The sequence below is a fragment of the Protopterus annectens genome, chromosome 11.part0 (assembly GCF_019279795.1).
Source record: "Protopterus annectens isolate FY-2018-M chromosome 11.part0, PAN1.0, whole genome shotgun sequence".
In the NCBI taxonomy this organism is placed as follows: domain Eukaryota; kingdom Metazoa; phylum Chordata; order Ceratodontiformes; family Protopteridae; genus Protopterus; species Protopterus annectens.
The window spans coordinates 1,224,157,348-1,224,179,211 of record NC_056745.1 but is presented as its reverse complement, the minus strand read 5'-3'; the positions used below and the strand labels follow the sequence as shown (position 1 = coordinate 1,224,179,211).

The 21,864-nt window shown below is 39.4% G+C and overlaps 1 protein-coding gene across 1 annotated transcript in view; it reads left to right on the top strand.

The window, feature by feature from the left end:
- The window catches only part of LOC122815807 (arylsulfatase A-like), a 294,200-nt gene that overhangs the window by 102,067 nt on the left and 170,269 nt on the right, over nt 1-21,864 (top strand). The window contains exon 5 of the mRNA XM_044088606.1: nt 18,965-19,089. Coding sequence (XP_043944541.1) covers nt 18,965-19,089 — 125 coding nt within the window. The remainder of the gene's footprint in view (nt 1-18,964; nt 19,090-21,864) is intronic.

Below are 21,864 nucleotides of genomic sequence, written 5' to 3'. Positions count from 1 at the left end.
ATCAATTCTAATTAGCATATTATTTAGATCTGACATTCAATTAACCCAGCAATGCATATACTAAGCAAAGTTAAACAAATAAAAATTTTAATTTAAGCAGTCTTAAAGTTAACAATTTGAATGCTTACAATTTAATGACATTTTCTTTTACAGAAAACATTTGTTTAATATTTATAAATACATTTATATGTTTAGTTAATTTAGTTAAGTAGAGATTTACTCAATTTATGTCTCAACCTACTCACACCACCAAAATGCATAGTCCAAGCTCCCTAATAGACTGGATACTAGTTTCTAATCCCTACAAGTACCATAATCCAGAAACTCTACCCAACTCCCTTAGTGATCACTCACCTATAAAATATAGATATATCACAGATCTCTCCAAACCACACCAATGTACAACCTGCCGAAAGCTCTCTAATTTTAACTCTGAAACATTCCATACCCTTCTCTCAAGAGTTAACTGGGACTACCTTAAACAGCTTCCCTTTGATGAGGCAGTCAATGCCTTTAACTCTACTTTCATTACAGTTTTAAACTCCCTTGCCCCTCAAAGAAAAATATGAATAAAAACTAAACTTTCAACTGGGTTATCTAAAAAAATATGCACTCCCTTATGAAAAGCAGAGACAGGGCTTGGAAAATATGGGTACAATCCAAGCTTCCTGCTGACTTGCAAACGTACAAAGAACTTCGCAATCCAACAAAAAAATACATTAACAGTCACAAAAAAGTTTCTACTATAATCCTCCAACAGCATTAAAATTAAATCCAAAAAAATTCTGGAATGCCATTAACCACATATTACACCCTGGTAACCCAATCTCACCAAACCCATGTCCTGATAAGACTTCCAAAGAGACTGCTAATACTTTTAACACTTACTTTATTGAATCTATCTCCAAACTATCTAACAGCACCCCCTCTAACCACTACTCTTCTAAACTCTGTGAACCACCACAACTGCTGACCCAACAATCTCCCTCTCTCTCAAACCTGTTCCTACTACCTACATTAAAGCTCTACTCTCTAAACTCAAGCCATGCTCTGAATCAGCTGATCATATCCCCTCATACTTTCTCCAGACTGTTGCACATTCCCTGGCTGTTCCTGTTTCTATCCTTATAAACCGCTCCATCTCTGAATCTAAAGTTCCAACTATATGGAAACAGTTCTATACTCTTACAATCCACAAAGGCGGCAACCCCACAGAAATAACTAATTTCAGACCAATTGCCATACTCTCTCCTCTCTCAAAAATACTTGAGAAATGTATACACAAACAAGCAATGCAGCACAAGAAAAACTTCTCACTCCTACCCAGCATGGTTTCCGTCCTAATCATAGCACCACCACTGCTATCCTGTCTTTTCTCAGTACTATCTCTCTAGCCAAAGACAATCATAAACTCATATCTTGCCTATTCCTTGATCTCTCTAAGGCCTTTGACACTATCTCACACTCCCTGTTACTTAACAAACTTACTGACCTTTACTTCACTTCTGCTACAGTAGCATGGTTCTGCAGCTATCTCACTGACAGGCAGCAGTTGATGGGACTCAGCACTTTCTTCCCCTTTGCATATAAAAACTGGTGTTCCCCAAGGATCCATACTTGGCCCTCTACTTTTTAATATCTTTACCAACTCACTCTACTCCTCTTGTCCTCTGTCCACCATTGTCCAGTATGCAGATGACTCTGCAGTCATCAATGTTGCAAACTCTCCCTCCGAACTCCTATCTACTTCCCAGACATCCTTCAACTCTGTTGAGACATGGCTCAAAAAACACCATTTAGAGAGTAGAGCTTTAATGTTCCTAAAAAAACTAAAAAAACAAAACTGCTACTCTTCCTCCCTAAATCTGTTAACCACATCAAATCTTCCTTTACCATTACATCCTTAAACAACACTCCTATTGAAGTAGATGCCAACACAAAACTACTTGGCATCACCATAGATGACCAACTAAAATTTGATCTACACATTAATAATTGCATCAGGAAAAACCATCAGAAGCTAAGACTTCTGTATAGAAATAGTAGATTCCTCACCACTGAACCTAGGCATACTCTAACTCATGCCTATCTTCTTCCTTGTCTAACTTACTGCTCCCAAATACTTACCAATCTAAACTCATCTCTACTCTCCAAACTAGAAACAACCTATCACAAGGTAGCCAGATTCACAACTCAACACCCATATAAATCTAACCACTGCCTCTCCCTTAAATTCCTAAACTGGCTCGAACTACCTCACCTGCTACTCTAATCTCAACTACAAATGATCCACCCCATTCTATATCAACCATCCTTCTGCCCTGCTCTATCATCTCTCATCTCACATTACTCTCCTACCAGACATCTCAGAAGCACAGTCCAAGACTTACTAAATGTTCACAAACCAAAAACTAAATCTGGCTGTAACTTATACAGTTATCACTCCTCTATTGCATGGAATAAACTTTCTCTAGAAATAAAAAATCTGACAAACCCTAAAAAATTCAAAATAGCCACCAAATAATACATTAAAAAACACTGGACCTGCCACTGCTCACACCATCCCTGACCAAAATCCTTCCCTCCTTAGCTTCAAAGTAACCAACTTAGATTTCTCACTCTACGTACTTTACTTTACCATTCAATCTGTCCCCTTTACTTAGCTGTATGCAGCCCAACAATACTTGTATATGATATAACTTGGCAATTATTGTTATATATGATTGTATACCTAAATTATGCTTATTATTCTTTTTCTCTAATATTGAATAGCAATGATCATTGTATATCTAAAAAATACCTGGTTTACTCTTTTTCTTTATATTGAATGTCTTAATTTATTATTTAATTTTCTTATATTATATGCCTGGAGCTTTTCTCACCAGGCCTCCGATGAAAAAGGGCTTTTTGCTCAGTTGTTCACTCTCGGTCAACAAATGTTAAATAAATAAATAATAAATAAATTAATGAAATATATTAAACCTTTCACTGTAAATATAATAAAACAGTAAAACTAACCATTTATATTCCTTATTGTGAAAAATGTTTTAGCTTAAAATATAAATACATACTTACATATGTTTTGAAGCTTAAAGTCCAGGACAAATCTTGTACTTAAAGGGTAACTCTATTGTTTCAGAAAATAAAATTCACTTGTTTTTAAGCTTTTTAATTTTAGAAGTAGTTTTCCAGAAATTAAGCTAATTCTGTCTCTTGAGCTGTATACTATTTCAATCTATTTTTTCAGTATTATTAATGGATCTACCTTTGCAGACAAAAGTGGATGCCTCTTCCAGTAGGCCAGACACCCTAGTTCCTTCAAAAAGAAACAACCTGATCCCAGCAGGAAACACCAAAGTGGCTCTAACAATGCCCCCCCCCCCAGTTCCCTGAACAGTGGTAAGCAGAGTTTTATTTTACCCAGTACATTACTGGAATAATCATCGTCAAATCTAACTACATGTTCAGCTATTTTAATAGGTGGGCTGGGCTATGCCGTTTTTAATATTTTATCTTTTTCTAAGCTAGACATAAACTTAACTATAATTGAATGTGGTGGTAAGTTTTCATTCTTTGAAGGCACTCTCAGGGATCTATGTGCCTTTTCAATTCCAAAAGATAAAGTTTGAGGTAGATTTAATATTTTATGTAGCCAGGTTATTAAGAAGTTTATTATATTTTTATTTTATTTATTTTTATTATACAGTTATTTTAGAGATTTTGGTGCTAATAAAATTGGATTTTAATGAATATTTATGTATGTATGTATTTATTTATTTATTTATTTCAAGTTTGATAACCGGAGATGTCCACTGGGCCACAAAGAACCTGTTTTCAGTGGAGGCCAGGGGAGAAAAGCTCCAATGAACAGTTATAGAGAAACAATATATACAATCAATTTTGTCAAAGAAAAATACAGCATGCAATACAAAAATGGATGTGGTAAAACATACAGTACAGTACAATAAAAATAAAATGAATGTGTTGTACATATTTTGATAAAGACAAATAAGAATACCTGTGAATTTTTTTTTCTTGCAAGTTAGGACATCGGTTTGAGCAGGACAGAGACATAGGTGCAGTAGAAGACTGTCCCATTGGGATATAAAGAGGCGATTGTAGCAGTTGGAGCAGATGGTAGAGAGGTTAGTGGCTAGGGGGGAAGTTTAAGTTGGGGAGTGGGATGGGCATATCTATTTAGTAGTAAGATAGGAGAATAAGAGGGATTTAAATTTGGTGTGTTCAGAGGTATATTGAAGAGTGGGAGGGAGAGAGTTCTAAAGTTTAGAAATGGAGCAGGAGAGTAGGAGGTGGCCAAGGGGTCGCGAGGGTGTTATTTGTAGGATGTTTTGGTTTTCTGATCTTGGTGTGCGATTAGGGATGTAGGGGCTTAGTGCAGTAGAGAGAGAGGGGCAGCTAGTGGTTTGTGGATGAGCTTGAGGGCATTAGTGAGTCTAAGTAAGCTCAGGTAATTGGGAAGTTTGACCCACTGTAGAGTATGGAGAGAGTGACAATGGTAGGAGGAGTTTTTTTGAGCTGGTAGCAAATTTGCTTATTTTATTATAGCATGATTCCAGTTTGTGTTATAGACTGAGTTGGAGGCTGTTTAGCAGGGGGGCTCCGTACATAAGAGAGGGGAGCAGGTAGGAGGAAGTTAGGCTTTTTCTGGTGGAGGGGGAGAGGTAGCGGTTGTGTCTGTATAGAAGTCCTAGTTTTTGTTGTTTTTTTTAATTATGGATTGAATATGGGTGTCATATTTTTGGTGCTCATCAGTAATGACACAAAGGAGTTTGGTATTTGAAACAGTTTTGATTGGGATGTTATTGTTACTGAGTATTGAGAAAAAGTTTATGTCTGTTTGGGAGTTTCTAGAGGGGGAAAGATCATCAGTTTAGTTTTATTAGCATTAAGGGCAAGGTAGTTCAGTTTTAGAGAAGGCTGATTGAGTTTTTAGAAGAAGGTAGAGCAAATGATTGTTGAGTCATCTGCATATTGGATTATAGATGAGTCAGTGATGGCATGGTGAAAGTTGTTAATAAATATATTGAAGAATCCTTGTCCTATAACTGAAGCTTGTGGGACCCCGCTGGGGGTGTGAAGAAAGGGGGAGATTGAAGATTTGCATTGTGCAGCTTGATGATGTTCTGAGAGATAGCTTGAGAACCAGGCTAAGGTGGGGGTAGACAGGTTGAGAGAAGAGAGTTGAGTTAAGAGTAGGGGGTGGGAGACGGCATCGAAAGCTTTGGATAGGTCAAGGAACAGGGAAGATACAAGTTTACCAGAGTTGTGAGCTTGATTTATGGTTTCAAGAAAGGATAGGAGGGCAGTCATAGTACTGTGGCCAGGGTGGAAGCAATGTTGAGTAGGGGTAAGAAGGTTGTTTTGAGTAAGATGTGACCAGAATTGAGTATGGAAACATTTCTCGAGGATTTTTGATATGGGTGAATGGATAGCTATAGGTCTGAAATTGGAGGTATCTGTGTTTTTGCCTCCTTTGTGTAGTGGAATGATGTATGCATGGTGCCAGATGGATGGGACATATGCTTCTTGGATGGATCTGTTGATTAAGATGGAAATGGGAAGGGCTATACTGTCAGCAGCTAATTTTAGGAAGGTTGTTAGGAGATTGTCAGGTGCGTTCCAGCTGGGTTTTAGTTGGCGTAGTAGTTTTTTATAGTACTTGTGGGGATAAGTTCAAGGTTGAAAGAGGGGGGGTGTAAGTGGTTGGTGGGGTTGGGGGGGTGGGCTGGAGTAGTTGATGTTGAAGGTTGGGGAATAGAGGAGGGCAGTTTGGCTAAGAAGGAGTTAAATTGGCTGGCAGTGTCCAGGTCAGTAAGGTTTGGATTTAGACAGGGGGTTTGTTACCAGGGTGAAGGAGGGAGGAGATTGTGGTCCAGAACTTTTTTTGGGTTGTTTGAGTGGGTGATTTGAAGTTTGAAGTAGTATAGTTTATGATCTCTGGTTATAAGGTTTTTTTATAGCGTTACAAAGTTGTTTGAATAGTAGTAGGTAGTTGGGTAGTTTGGTTTTTTGATATAGTTTCCAGGTTTTATCTCTTTGTAGCATGGTAAATTTGGTTTCTTTGGACAGCCAGAGGAGGCATTAGCTTTGATTCATTTGGTTCTTATAGCAGCATGGTTGTTGAGAGTGTTTATGAATGCATCATTGAAGTAGAAAGTGGCACTGTCGAGCGGCAGGGTTTTTTAGGGGGGACCAGTCATTAAGTTTTAGACATTCTGTGAAAGTCTGAGGGTTGAAATGGGAGAGATTGAGTGTGTGTATGTAATGGTGTTGTTGCTGGAGAGGGCGGGGTGACAGTCAGCAATAGCTGGAAGGTGGTGGCTGAGGGGGTCTGGAAGGATTCTTGAGTTTGAGATATGGTCGGGATGGGAGGTAAGGATCCAGTCAGTGATGGTGCCAGAGGCCAGTCTTTGTTTGTTCTAGTAGGGGAGTTTATAAGTTGGCTAAAATTAAAGAGATTTACTGATTGAGATGGGGCTAGTGAATTTATTTAGGACCAATTTCTGTTAGTGTCACCTAGGATGTATGTTTCATTTTTTATGTTGGAAGAAAACCAGGAAAGGATATCTTCTAGAATTGGGATGGTGTTACCAGGGGGGTATATATAGGGCAACTATGCATATGGATTTGTGGTTTAGTTTTAGTAGAGCAGTAGTAATTTCAGTGTTGCTAAAGTTAGGTATGGGAATGGCGTAAGGAATTATGGTATAGGAGGAAGAGAAGATTATAGCTACACCTCCACTTTTTGTGTTAAGTCTATCATTACAAATTATTTGGTAGCCAGGTGGGAGGATTTCATTGTCTTTTATGGAAGGTTTAAGCCAGGTCTCTGAGATGGCGGTTATGTCAGGATGGTTATGGTGAAGTCAGGGATGGAGGTTAGGGATATTATTTTTTAGGTTTTGGGCATTGAAAGTAGCAAGACTTGAAGATTTATGTGTGTGAGCTTGAGTGTGTGGGGAGTTGGGGGTAGCTGCTGGGGGTGTGGGCCCTGGGTTAGGATGAATGTCACCACATATTGATAGAGTAATCCGAAGAAGGATATGCGTGATGTGGTTTAGTGTGATTGAGGAGTATGAGTGTAGGAATGGGAAAGATTTGGTGGAGTGGGGATTTGGGGGTGAGTAGTGAGTATGTGGGATGGGCAGTATTGTATGTTTGAATAGTAGGGTTAGATTGAGTGGGTAGAGGTTGTGAGTTATGGAGTTGAAAGGTGGTAAGAAGGCATGTTTTATTGTAGATATGGAGTGTGTAGGGCATATATGGTTGGGGTGCAATACCTGAGTGAGGTAAGTGAGATAGGCAAGTAAGGTAAGAATGGTTATTACACGTAGGAGACGGTATGGGTGAGTGGGCATACTGTAAGTGGTGAGACGGAAATGAGAAAGGAAGGTGTGTGTAATGGGGGTGGTAATGCTTAGTTGGTGGAATGTAGAGATGGGTGGGGTTATGTTTGAAATAAATGTACAGGTAATGGGGGAAGATGAGAATTGGGGGCAGGGTAGGTGAGCGGAGTGAGCCCGCAGAACAAACAGAGTGGGTTAGGGCCCAGCAGAGGTAAATGGAACTCAATCAGTGAATGCTGATATTGACTGGGGGTGGTGGCTTGGTCAGAGGTATGAGGAAAACAGTTTCAGTAGGAGTTGTTGCCTTTGCCTACTTTTAAATAGGCTTTGCAGTCTCCAAGTGTAGATGTTAAGGTAGATTCTAAAAGCCTTAAAGTATGGGCTATAGTTTTAAGTTACTGTGCAGCCTTTGAGCTGCTGTGAAAAATGTTGCTGGCTACAGCAGTTGACTTAGGCAATGGTACTATCTGGTTCCGTTTGACCAAACATGCACCAGGGTTCTGTAGGGCATAAGCTGGTTGGGAGGGGTTAGTGGCAGGAAGAGAATAGTGGTTGTTTGCTGCCATCTAGTTGTGAGAAACTGGTGGTATAGTTAGTGAGCAGTGAGGGATAGGGTCCATGGTTGTTTACACTCCATCGGGAAATGCTGTAGCAGATGGTATTTTAAAAAATGCTTGTACAGGTAAGGTATAGATCATGGAAACACTAGCTTACATGCATTCTTGGTGATTTAGTAACAGAGCAGTTAGGTATTCAGTAGTTTCTTGGGTCCTGGTTGCAGAGAGGTGGTTTAGGGTGTTGTTCCTGGTTGAATGGGCTTGCAAGTTGGTTCGAATGAGCTGGAGTGAAAGGAGAAAAGAGGAATGTTAGCAAAAATGGAGAGCAGAGCTGTAGGTAGGTAGCTAAAGGAATACGTGGAAGAGTGGATGGATGTGTGGGGGTAGGAATGGAGGTGAGGAGATTGGCTGGAGTGTAAGGGGAAGGGGAGAAGTTAGATGAGTGTGTGTGTGCTGGAATGGATACTGCGTTTGGGGGCTGAAGTACAGCAATGTAAGTCAGTAGGGTGAGGTTTTGAGGTGGGAGTCAGTGAATGGAAAGATGGGACAGTCAGATCATATGTGTGCTAGAAATAGCAATAACACTGATTAAATTAGTAGATGCAGAGATAACAAGCTCAACACTGTTGATTCTATATAAAATGTGAAAGGCAGTGAAAAATAACAAAATGCATACACACACAAGATGCTGGTAGGCAGAACACAGTGTTTTAACTGCTAAGCAAACAAGCTCATGATAACATATGCAAGGCAGCGAAAAAATGATCAAATGCATAAACACACGCAATGCCATTAGGCAGTACACAGTCTTTTAACTGCTAGGCAAACAATCTCTACATAAATATGTTATCAACAGTTCCTATGTACTGCAATCGCCTGTAATATGTTTTTCATACAGCTAGCAAGCGGATCATTTCCGGTATTCTTTCAGTTAAACATCTAGGATATGTTTTCTCACTTGGAAGCTCTGCTTGTGGTTTATGTGCAGTTATTGGCTTTCTGGGTTGATTTGTGCATGTTTTAAAGTATACCACTCATCTGTATGTGGCACTATTCATTATTTAGTTAGTTAGTTAGTTAGTTAGTTAGTTAGTTAGTTAGTTAGTTAATCAAGTTAAGAGGCTAGTCAAAATACCCTTTTCAGTCATAACCCAGGCCAAAAGGCAGTGACATAAAAAACTTGTATTTACATTGAATAAGCATACAGATGTTATGTTTATATGGAATAAATAGAAATATGAGCTAGAGCAAATTAGCCAGAATATGAAAAGTACAAATGAGTAACACATTCAAGATTAACAATTGCTTTGTAATTCAACATTTACAAAGGAACAGATAATGTATATAAAGCAACAAAGTACATTAATGTTACAACAAAGTAGTCATAGATGGGAGTTAGTTTGAAATATAGTGGTGATATATGGATCTAAGCATTAAGCAGAAGATGTTCTTCGTGTTTCACTGTTGCAGTCATCACCTGTGGGTTATCCCTGCTATGGTAGCCCTTGGCCGGCCAGAATACCAGAGTCAATGTTTTTGTGTGCCGGCTGCTGTTGCCTGTAGTCTGACGTCAGGTTGTCAGTACTATAAAGCAAGGCAGTCAACGTCATGACATCAAGTCTTACTTGCCGTGGAGCCCATAACAGAAGCAGTTTGCACAAGTGCCTGTCGGTCGCTACCAGAAGTCGAACTTCAGCAGAAAATGTCTAAAGCTAAGTACCCCATTGGGGACCCTTTTCTCTTGCTCTAACCGATGTCTGAAAAAGTTAACAATTGTCTCGCCTGTGGAAAGCAGATCCCACACTGAGACTTTCATTCCTAGTGCATCATCACAGAGGCCAGAAGGCCCAGCACAAGAAAAATCTTATGTTGGAAAATGGAAAAGATTCTGCTCCTGGAAACAATCAAAAGGGGGCAGTACCTCCCAACCTTCCATCCCTCTCATCCTGGATTACTTAGCAGAGTTTCTCAATAATAGCCTCTCTTTCTCTATTAAAATCCATGCCTCAGCCATTTCTGCCAGTTATTATTCAGATCCACCCCACTTCTCTCACCCTTTGATTAAGCAATTCCTCAGAGGGGCTTCTAATATCAGGCCTCCCAGAAGACCTCCTACTCCTCCCTGGGACCTCAATTATGTGTTAGAGAAACTAACCTTACCTCCTTTCGAACCTGCCGCTTCAACAGAATTGAAATACCTCTCCTGGAAGACTGCCTTCCTACTAGCTATCACCTCAGCCAGAAGGGTCTCAGAACTTCAATCTCTCATGGCTGTCGAGCCCTTCATAACTTTCCATGCAGACAGAGTCTCCCTAAGGACTAATCACTCCTTTATGCCCAAGGTGGTGTCTGAAGTGACCCCTAACCAGGCCATGCACCTTCCCACCTTCTTTCCCAACCCTCAAAACAAGGGGGAAAGAATTCTACACTCACTAGACGTGCACAGACTATCTGGACCGCACTAAATCATTCAGAAAAACTGATCAGCTTCTGATAAGCTTTGCCCCAAGGGCAGAGGGGAGGCCCATCTCCAAACAAACCATTTCCAAATGGATCTCACACTCTATCCATTTTTGCTACAGACTACATGGGAAACCCATCCCTAAGTCGATCCGTACCCACTTCACTAGGGCAACCTTCACTTCCACTGCCTTCCTTAGAGGAGTACCTACCAGGGACATTTTAGTAGTGGCCACCTGGACCTCTGTCCATACCTTTGCAAAGTATTACCACCTACCTCTTTTTTTTAAGTCTAGGGCAGGGGTTGCCTCTGCATTTCTGCAGGGCCTCCTGACCCATAGCTAGGACTCTACATATCCTTCCACCCTCTACCTCAGCATTGGGAATACTCCCACAGGTGATGACTGCAACAGTGAAATACGAAAAACATAGTACAGTTGTGTACACTTACCATAAATGTAGATGTTCGAGTGTATTCACTGTTGCAGTCTTGGTTTCCCTCCCTCCATCCCCCTTTTCACTTCTTTCCCTAGAGGGACAAATGCTTCCCAAGGTGGGTCTTTGCCACCAGGACCACTTCTCTCTTTTCCCTTGTGCTTCTGACATGTTAGGGCAAGAAAAACTGAAGTAATGATGTTGGCTGCCTTGCTTTATAGTACTGATGACCTGACGTCAGACTACAGGTCACTCTGGTATTTGGGCCGGCCGAGGGCTACCACAGCAGGGATAACCCACAGGTGATGACTGCAACAGTGAATACACTCAAGCATCTACATTTATGGTAAGTGCACACAACTGTACTTTTTTGGTAAAGGAGGTTGTAATTAACATTTGTCTATAAAGCAAGAACACTTTAAGTATTATTTAAGTTGTTTTCAGAATTTAGTGAAGTCATCATTTGTTCTTAATTCAGGACACACAGAATTCCATTTAGCTGGAGGAAGTTTAGAAAATACTTTTTATCTCCCACGTAGAGATGCAAATGAGTTATAGTTAGCTGCAGTGCATTATACCTTTGGTGGGAGTAGCAAGTCAGAAGGGAAGACCCAAGTGGTGGGCAGTGGGAATTAGAAAGTATTTTATCTATGAGGGAACAGAAAAGGAAAGTAGATCTAGCTGCAACAGGCAGTCAGTTAGCTTTTTCATTATTTATCATTTTCATTTTTATTATTAGTGGTATCTGTTGATTGTTGATGAAACTCTTTACCCTGTACGTTTGCAGTTAAGGGGCTGTGCTCAGTTATACTAATCCATTACTCATCTGAAATCAATCAGTCAGTCAATGACTAGACCGACAAACAGCTAGAATACAAGACAGGTAGATAGATAAATACAGAACAGTGGACATAAATATGGGCAACATCCCCTGTCTTGCTTGCCTAGATGCTATACCAAGCATATGCATAGAGCCAATGCAGCCTTAAATGACATTATATTTTTACAGGCTTTTACAGAATCTGGAAGGGAATTCCATGTGTTTACTACTCTGTGAACCATTTAGTAGTGCTACTAAACCTGATCTTGTAGTCGTCTTTAAGCCTGAACGTTCCCACAATAGTGATCCTTCAGTGTTTAAAGTCCTGCACTAAATCTCCTTCAGCTATCTATAAGTTGCAGAGAACAGACTCCTATTTGCGTAGTCTGTCCCTTTCTACCATTGTCTCTTGTTCACATATCAGTTTATTGAAGCAGCACATTATGCACTACAACTTCATCTGACTTTTTTTTTTTGTAAATGGATACCATGATAGGTTGCTATATTTAGTTTTTGCCTTATTAAAGAGCTATATACAATTCTTTTTTTAACAATAAGTGTCTTTATTAAATTATCACCTATGACACAGACAATCACCATTTATATAAATGAAAACAAACCATATTGACATAGTTCTAGTTGCAAGTATTTTACATCATAGACAATATTGACATAATTTTAGTTGCAAACCTTATATATCACTTATAATCTACCCGATCATTGTCAGTCAAACATTATATAAGTAATTCAAATCCTGCTTTCTTTTCAACCTCGTTCCTCCCCTGTATGTATTGTTCCCACAGTTACCATTTTCCTGTATAATTTGCTCGTACCCTTTTTTTAAAGATCCCAATTCCAGTTGTTTTATCTCTGTTACTATATACACTAATTCTAGTAGAGTTGGTTTAGACTTTTATTTCCATTTTCTAGTAATTGCTTTTTTGGCAGCCACCATAATTAGACTCAGCAAGGCCTTACTATGTTTAGGCAATTCCAATTCTGTATCAGTGTTGTTGTTGTTGTATCTTTCGGCTTTTCCCGGTTAGGGGTCGCCACAGCGGAACTCCTGTCCGCTAATGATTGGCAGTAGATTTTTACGTGCCGAGTTGCCGACCCTGACGCACAACCTTCAACGAAGGTACGTCCATTCACGCATGTCTCCACACAGAAGACGCTCTAGCTGAGAATCGAACAAGACACCGTCTTACTGTGAGGTGACAACGCTACCGCAGCACCACCACTGCAGTCATATGACCAGTAACCATCTAAAAGTATTGGAACATTTTTTTCAGATTGTACAAAAATGTGAACATTAACAATATGCATACTATTCAAACAGAGATGACAGAAGGAACAAAGCTTATAGTTATCATCTCCTCTCCTTGAAGATCTACTTGGTTAACAAATTCACATAAAATAAATATACTGTTGCAGTAAATGTCTTGCATAACTAAGCTAACTCCAATTCTGTATCAATAACTCAGAAAAATCATTTCCCTAATTACACCAATTTGCTCACCCAGTAACTCTGACAGAGTAGTCTCTAAGTAATATTTTAAGTCTGACAACTTATTACACTCCCAGAAAATATGTTCCCAATTACCTCTTTCTTCCCCATCACACCGCCGACATTTGCTGTCTACCTGAAGAAAAATTCTCTGGAGTCTACTTGCAGTATAAAAATATCTGTGTAAACATTTCCAAGCAAAAATCCTAAATCATTTATATTTTGTTGCATATTTGGGAGACAAAAATATGCCTGACCTGCGTATAAGACTAAAGAGACTAAAAACATTTTAACTGCTTGTATCTTACTATCCATATGACAGAGCTTACAATTTCTCAGTTTTTGTATTATCTTTTGTTTAGTCTCCTCCCACATATCCTTAGCTGCCACACCAGAATCAATTTTAATCCATACTCTTAAATATTTAATTTTATCATACCCCTATAAATGTGGATATTGCTGAACCAATTTCTGTGTGGGTACATAATTTACTCCTGTTGTCTTTGTTTTAGCTTCATTAATTGTGTATCCCGAAAAGATTTAGAACTGTCTCAAAATGTTCCACAACCTTTTCTGGTTCTATCAGGTATAACATATCATCTGTAAATACAGACAGCTTTTCTTGACTACCATAGTAATTATATCTTTGAATTTCTGAGTCTCATACTTTCTTTGCTACTGGTTCTAAATATAATGCAAATAACAAAGGAGAAAGAGGGCACCCCTGCCTTGTTCCTCTGCTCAAGCAGAAATTATTAGAGAGGAAACCACTCACTTTATTTTTTCCCCTCTTATCCCTCATATAGCCTCCCAATCAACCATATATTTTTTTCAGGAAATGCAATGCTTCCATTGTCCTGTTCATAAAGTCCCAGTTTACTCTGTCAAATGCTTTCTCTGCATCAAGGCTTACCAACAACAGTGGTATTTTCTTACATTCTGCTTCCCTCTGGATCATCAGTTTTCTGTTAATGTTATCAGATGTTTGCCTTCTTTCCACAAAACCACATTGACCCCTATCTATCAATTTTGGCATTACTTTTGCCATTCTTGTAGCCACTACAAACATGAACACTTTATAATCATGGTTTAGTATTGAAGCTGGATCTGTTGCATCTTTACCCTCTTTAGGTATTACAGCTACCACTGCTTGTTTCCAGGATGTTGGTACTTCTCCTCCTCTTAAAATACTGTTAAACAAAACCTTCCAGATCTTTATCAGTTTTTTCCCTCCTAGCTTCCAAACTTCCACAGGAATACCTTCTATTCCTGGGGACGTTACTGTAGATTGGTTATACATCACCCTTTTATCTTGTCTCCTCCTATCCTATTAGTAATTGAGCCTCACCTTCCTCTATTTATTTCTTCCATAAACATTTACATTTGTACCTTTTCTTGATTTCCATATTTCTCTGCTTTATACAGACTTTCATAGCATTTTTGAAATATTTCTAATACTTCTACATTATCTCTTGTTATCTCCCTTGTTATAGGCTCCCTAAGCTTGGTGACAGCCCTTTCTACTTTCTGCTGCTGGGTCGTTGTGCTAAAAGTTTTTGTGCTCTAGTGCTATTGTCAAAAAATAGTTGCTTAACAGCAAGCTTTTTAAACTCATGCATATTATCAAAGTAATCCCGTTTTCCTGTTTAGCACACCACAGTACTTCTAACCCATTAAAGTGGGGAGCCACGCCACCCACACCCTCCTATTTATATATGCCAACTCTAAGATCACACTACAGTGGGGAAAAGGGCAAATTTCCATATGTTGGCCAAGTCATTTCCTTCCCTGGGGAAAACACATTTGCAGATGTAAACATTCAACAACCGTCCATTCTGTGATTTTGATTTGATGAACAGAGGTTCGCTGTAATTAGACTTTGATGAATTAATATAGACCCACTGGACGATATCTTACATTGAATATCCATAACATTTCCACAAGAAAAATACTACTAAGTGATGTGAATGTCAGTTGGTTGGACATAAACTGTAACTCCTCTGCATCTAGCATGAAAATATATGGTTTCACACAACTATTTAATAACCCCACACATTATAGTAGACATCAAATTCCCTATTAGACTGGATCCTAGTATCAGACCCTAGCATATACTCCACCACAGGTACAATGTCAGACTCTCTCAGTGATCATCTCCCAGTCTATATGACCAGACATCTCACACATTCAGTTAAACAGCATATTTATAGAATAACACTCACCCTTTCCAAGTTTAACCCAGAAATGTTCATTACTAGACTGCTGTCTATTAACTGGAACTTCCTAAAAATCCTCTCCTTAGATGATGGTGTAAATTAATTCATTACAACTTTCCTAAATATCCTAAATAGCTTTTAACCTTCTAGAAGGAAGTTACTAAAAACAAATACTGCAATTTGGCTATCCAAAAAGAGTAGAATGCTACTGCAAGATAGAGAAAAAGCATGAAAAGAGTGGCACAAATATGAAACACCTCAATAACTTGAAAATTTCAGAATGCTTTTCAATCATACCAAAAAGCAGGTAAATTAAAAAAAAACTGTAATGTAATAACTTTCAAAATAATACTAAACACAACCCTAAAATATTTTGGACACCCATTAAAGAAATCTTACACCCTGACCAAAAATTCAACCCAAACCCCTCTCCCGATAATTCATTACTCACAACTGCAATACAGTTAAACTCTTATTTTATAGCTAGTAAAGTATCACTATACAGGGAATCCTCAACATCTTGTCCCAACCCTGCCCATCAGCCACATATCACCGCATCCACTTTCACCTTCAAACCTGTACCCACATCCTATATAGAAGTACTCTTTGACAAACTTAAACTGTGCTGTTCTTCAGCTGATGACCTTCCAAGCAAGTACTTAAAAATAAGCAGCCTATAGCATTGCCTGTCCTGTATCAATATTTAAGCAATAACCCATGCCTGGGTGTGGGTAATGCTGGATTTACCCACGGTTGGTGTGGTTTGGTCATGAGGGTGAAGCCCGAGTGGCCAATTAAAGACAAAGACAACTGTGGGTAAATCCAGCATTACCCACACCCAGAAGTGGGTTATTGCTATTATACAATGACATTATTTAAGAAACAAAATACTTACTTTTCTTAAATAATGGCATTGTATAATGCCTCCTTGCTGCCTTTCTGCAGCTGTCCAGTATTCTGCGGTAGTTCTGATGTACTGCACATGGGTATGCATATGCAGTACATCAGAACTGTGTGTGGAAGCAACGGAGAAAGGAAGATCTCTGTTGCTTTTAAAAACGTGTCTCGCTATGTTAAACTCATTTAACATAGCGAGATAGCTTTTAAAAAGCAACAGAGATTTTCCTTTCTCCATTTCTTTTTTTAAAGCTGTCTTGCTGTGTCAAACAAGTTTAACATAGCGAGACAGCTTTAAAAAAAGCAACTGAGAAAGGAAAATCTCCATTGCTTTTTTTTAAGATATCTCGCTATGTTAAACTCGTTTAACATAGTGAGATAACAGCAACAGAGTTCTTCCATTCTCTGTTGCTGTCCAAAAAAAAAAAAAAGACTTATACTAATGGAAAAAGTCTGGGCGACCGGACTTTTTTCCATTAGTATAAATCTGATTTACAATGTGCACGCTGACCAATCAGCATGCATGTTTTGGAATATTAATGGGGGGTTGTTGTATAATTATAATAGGTCAGTCCAGGAATTCCACATTCCCTTTCTCTGGAAAAAGTCACACATTATCCCTCTTCACAAAGGAGGAAATTCAAAAGACATTAATAACTTTAGTCTTACAGTAATCTTATCTCCTCTCACCAAAAATACTGAAAAATGTATTGAAAAACAATTGCTAGACTATTTCCTGCAGGAAAAATTCCTACCCTCCACACAACGTGGCTTCCATCCTTCCCAGAGTACTAGCACTGCCCTTCTAACCTATATAGATACTATCAATAAAGTTAGAGATAAAAGCAAATTAGTCTCTTCCTTACTTCTAGACTTGTCTAAAGCCTTCAACACAGATTATCACAGCAACGTCATACTTCAGATGTCCTCACTAGGTCTCTGTCAGCCAACCCTTCTGTGGTTCAAAAGCTGCCTGTCCAATAGGTATCAGTCAGTAAAATGGCACTTCATGCTCTCTCCTTACCTCCCAGTCATCACTGGTGTACCACAAGGTGCTATCTTTGGTCCCCTCCTCTTTAACATTTTCACCAACACCCTCTATACATCCACACAACTGGCCACCATAATACAGTATGTAGATGATTCCACTCTCATTTGCACATCTGACATCATGGTACACCTCCAAAAAATTACCCAGGAAGCTTTAACAGTAACTGAAACATGGCTTTGTAACGCACAACTCATGCTCAATCCAAAAAAGACCAAACTACTACTACCCCCAAATCCCTCTCTCATGAAAAACAAAATGTAAAGTCCTCTTTCTTGCTAATACAGTCACTGAAGTCACTTCTTGTAGCAAATTATTAGGGATGATAGTGGATGATAATCATACATTTGACCTGCATATACAAAATTGCATAAGGAAAGCTCATTATAAAATAGGGAAGCTTTATAGATCCAAAAACTTTCTCACCGATGCAACTAAAACTACACTTGCCACTACTTATCTCATCCCCACACTTCTTTATGCTGCTCCCATCCTCACTAACCTCCAGACTTCACAAATATTAAAACTTAAACAATGCTATAACAAAGTCAATAAATTTGCAGCAAATACCTTTCAGAACCCACCACTGTATAGCACTAAAATGCCTAAATTGGTTAGAATTGCCTCATGAACTAACATATAAACAGCTTCTTACCACCTATAAAATTATCCAGCATCCTTCTGCCTGTCCAGCACTAAAAAACATTTTACTCAGCTGTGTTCTCAATTGGTCATTGTGATCCAGTGACCAAAAACTCCTGTCTGCAAACCTAAAATCTGCTGGGCATTGTTTGTACTTGTATGTGGTTGCTAAGGCATGGAATTCCGTACCTGTGCCCATCAGGTCAGTACCCTCACTCCCATCTTTCAAAACCAATCTGAAAGACTTCCTAGGTAAAATATGTCTCTCACAAAACCAGGATAAATGTTATCCCTAAATGTGAACAAGTACCTTTTCATTCCTTATATCTCCTTACTCTCCCTTCTTCACTTACTTCCTTACTCCTATCAAATTATGTTCCCTGACTTTCTCTCTATGTGTACCATAAGCCTGTTTTCCCTCACTTAATATTGCAATTCCTGTTTGTATTAGACTAACTTACCTTTAATTTCTTTACAAACTGTCTAAAATGTATTTAGGTATTAACTAATTGTCATAAAACTTGTATCAATTCTTAACCAATGTTATTATATTATGTCTAATTTGTTATAATCTTTTAAACTGCAGATGTTTCTGGTTTATTTTTAAAGATTGTAAAATTATTGTTCTTTAAATGTTTTGCAGTAATTTGGAGCTTTTCTTCCCAGGCCCCTGTTGAAAATCACCTTCTATCCAGTCAGACTTTCCCGGTAATCAAATGTCAATAAACAAATAAAAAGTTCACAAGCCAGTAACAAACCTCAGTGTCACAGGCACAGCATTGAACTTTCCACAGTAATATTTTGTGATCAACTATTTCTAACGCTTTTTTCATCTTTTCCTGAGTGACCTAAATTTGACCAACTTGCTTGATAATGTTTGTACTAAGTAGTATGTGTCAAGTGACTTATGTATAGTATAATATATACCAAGTAAATGTTTCACCTAAGTACCCAAACCATCAGATGTTTTGAGAGGGCAGCCAGATAATATTCTTTGCTTTTTTTTTCTAATTAGACCAGAAACACTTCGTAAATCTCGTGGTGGAAACTCTGGACTCCTGAAGTGTGGGAAGGGAACAACCTATGAAGGAGGAATGAGAGAACCAGCTATTGCCTACTGGCCTGGAAAGATCCCTCCAGGTAAACTATGAACTGAAGTCATTGTGGTCTGTTTTCACTGTTTTGTCCCCCCCCCCCAATCTGTATAAACCCTATCTTCATAGTGTACCCACTCCTCTTTTCCTTGAGCATTGTGGTTCAGACTTGTCAGGGTATACGCATGCATGGGTCTGTATTACGTTATCGAATCCTTACAACATCGAACGTGATATGGTCGACACCATAAGTTCAAAGTTGCAAGTATTTGAAAATGAAATAAAAAAAATTTTAAAAAAAGGAAAAACTTCCCTGAATGTTTTAAGCAGGGGGGCAAGGCCCCCTGTACCCCCATTCCCTGTTCTTTAAATATAACAACTCCGAGATCCCACTACAGTGCAGTAAACGCAAATCTTCTCTACGGAAATTTCCACTTTCATTTTCGAATACTTGCAACTTCGAACATATGGTGTCGACCATATAACATTCGATGCTGTAAGTATTCAATAATGTAATATAGACCCGGCATGCACACATCAAATATATTTGTGGATGTTTAAGTCTCATGCTTGATCAAAACCCAGAGTATCAGCTGCACATTTCCCAGGAACTGTAGTTTATCACTGCTGTTTCAGGCCTTGCTGTTGATGTGTTGTACCATGTTGCCTGCAGGGTACCCAAAAACAAGACCAGTTTTTCCATGTAGATTAAAGAAAGCAATCCTGATCCACAGTTTACATTTTATGCAAAGATCAGGCCTATGTCTTTCTGAGTATGAAAACTCTGGTGCATTTACAGATATTGTTACTTTCTGTCCACTTTTTACTAATGAAAAGTGTTTTCCTCTTTTCAGCAAGCATTTCACTCTATCCATTTGTTGATCTGTGTTAGGTATTACTGCAGTTGTCCTTGCCTTCCTCCATGGGAACAGTTGCATAAATGTTTTATCACAGCAATAAATATGGTAATGTTATATTTATCTCAGAAATGAACAAAAATATATAACATCATTAGATAAACATTCTGTCAAAGCACCCATTAGGCCTTAGCTTGAAATCAATCCACATTGTATCACTATGAACCTAAGAGTAATGATTAGAAATGCAGATACATCACAAAGCAGTGACAGAAGACTGTGAATAATAATGGAGATTTGCTGTAGGGGCCTCACATGCCTACGTCACAAAGCAGTGACAGAAGACTGTGAAGAATAATGGAGATTTGCTGTAGGGGCCTCACATACCTACGTCACAAAGCAGTGACAGAAGACTGTGGAGAATGATGAACATTCGGTGTAGGGGCCTCACATGGCTACTACCCAAAGCAGTGACAGAAGACTGTGGAGAATGATGGAGATTTGGTGTAGGGGCCTCACATGCCTACGCCACAAAGCAGTGACAGAAGACTGTGGAGAGTGATGGAGATTTGGTGTAGGGGGCTCACATGCCTACGTCATAAAGCAGTGACAGAAGACTGGAGAATAATGGAGATTTGGTGTAGGGGCCTCAAATGCCTACATGACAAAGCAGTGACAGAAGACTGGAGAATGATGGAAATTTGGTGTAGGAGCCTCACATTCCTACGTCACAAAGCAGTGAAAGAAGACTGGAGAATGATGGAGATTTGGTGTAGGGGCCTCACATGCCTACATCACAAAGCATTGACAGAAGACCGGAGAATGATGGAGATTTGGTGTAGGGGTCTCACATGCCTACGTCACAAAGCAGTTACAGAAGACTGTGGAGAATGATGGAGAGTTGGTGTAGGGGCCTCACATGCCTACGTCACAAAGCAGTGACAGAAGACTGTGGAGAATGATGGAGATTTGGTGTAGGGGCCTCATATGCCTACGTCACAAAGCAGTGACAGAAGATTGTGGAGAATGATGGAGATTTGGTGTAGGGGCCTCACATGCCTACTACACAAAGCAGTGACAGAAGACTGTGGAGAATGATGGAGATTTGGTGTAGGGGCCTCACATGCCTACAACACAAAGCAGTGACAGAAGACTGTGGAGAATGATGGCAATTTGGTGTAGGGGCCTCACATGCCTATGTCAGAAAGCAGTGATAGAAGACTGTGGAGAATGATGGAGATTTGGTACTGGGGCCTCACATGCCTACGTCACAAAGCAGTGACAGAAGACTGGAGAATGATGGAGATTTGGTGTAGGGGCTTCACATGCCTACCTCACAAAGCAGTGACAGAAGACTGAGGAGAGTGATGGAGATTTGGTGTAGGGGCCTCACATGCCTATGTCACAAAGCAGTGACAGAAGACTGGAGAATGATGGAGATTTGGTGTAGAGGCCTCACATGCCTGCATCACAAAGCATTGACAGAAGACTGGAGAATGATGGAAATTTGTTGTAGGGGCCTCACATGCCTACATCACAAAGCAGTGACAGAAGTCTGTGGAGAATGATGGAGATCTGGTGTAGGGGCCTCACATGCCTACGTCACAAAGCAGTGACAGAAGACTGTGGAGAATGATGGAGATTTGGTGTAGGGGCCTCACATGCCTATGACACAAAGCAGTGGCAGAAGACCGTGGAGAATGATAGAGATTTGGTGTAGGGGCCTCACATGCCTACGTCACAGAGCATTGACAGAAGACTGGAGAATGATGGAGATTTGGTGTAGGGGCCTCACATGCCTAACTCACAAAGCAGTGACAAAAGACTGGAGAATGATGAAGATTTTGTGTAGGGGCCTCACATGCCTAATTCACAAAGCAGTGACAGAAGACTGGAGAGTGATGGAGATTTGGTGAAGGGGCCTCACATGCCTACATCACAAAGCAGTGACAGAAGACTGTGGA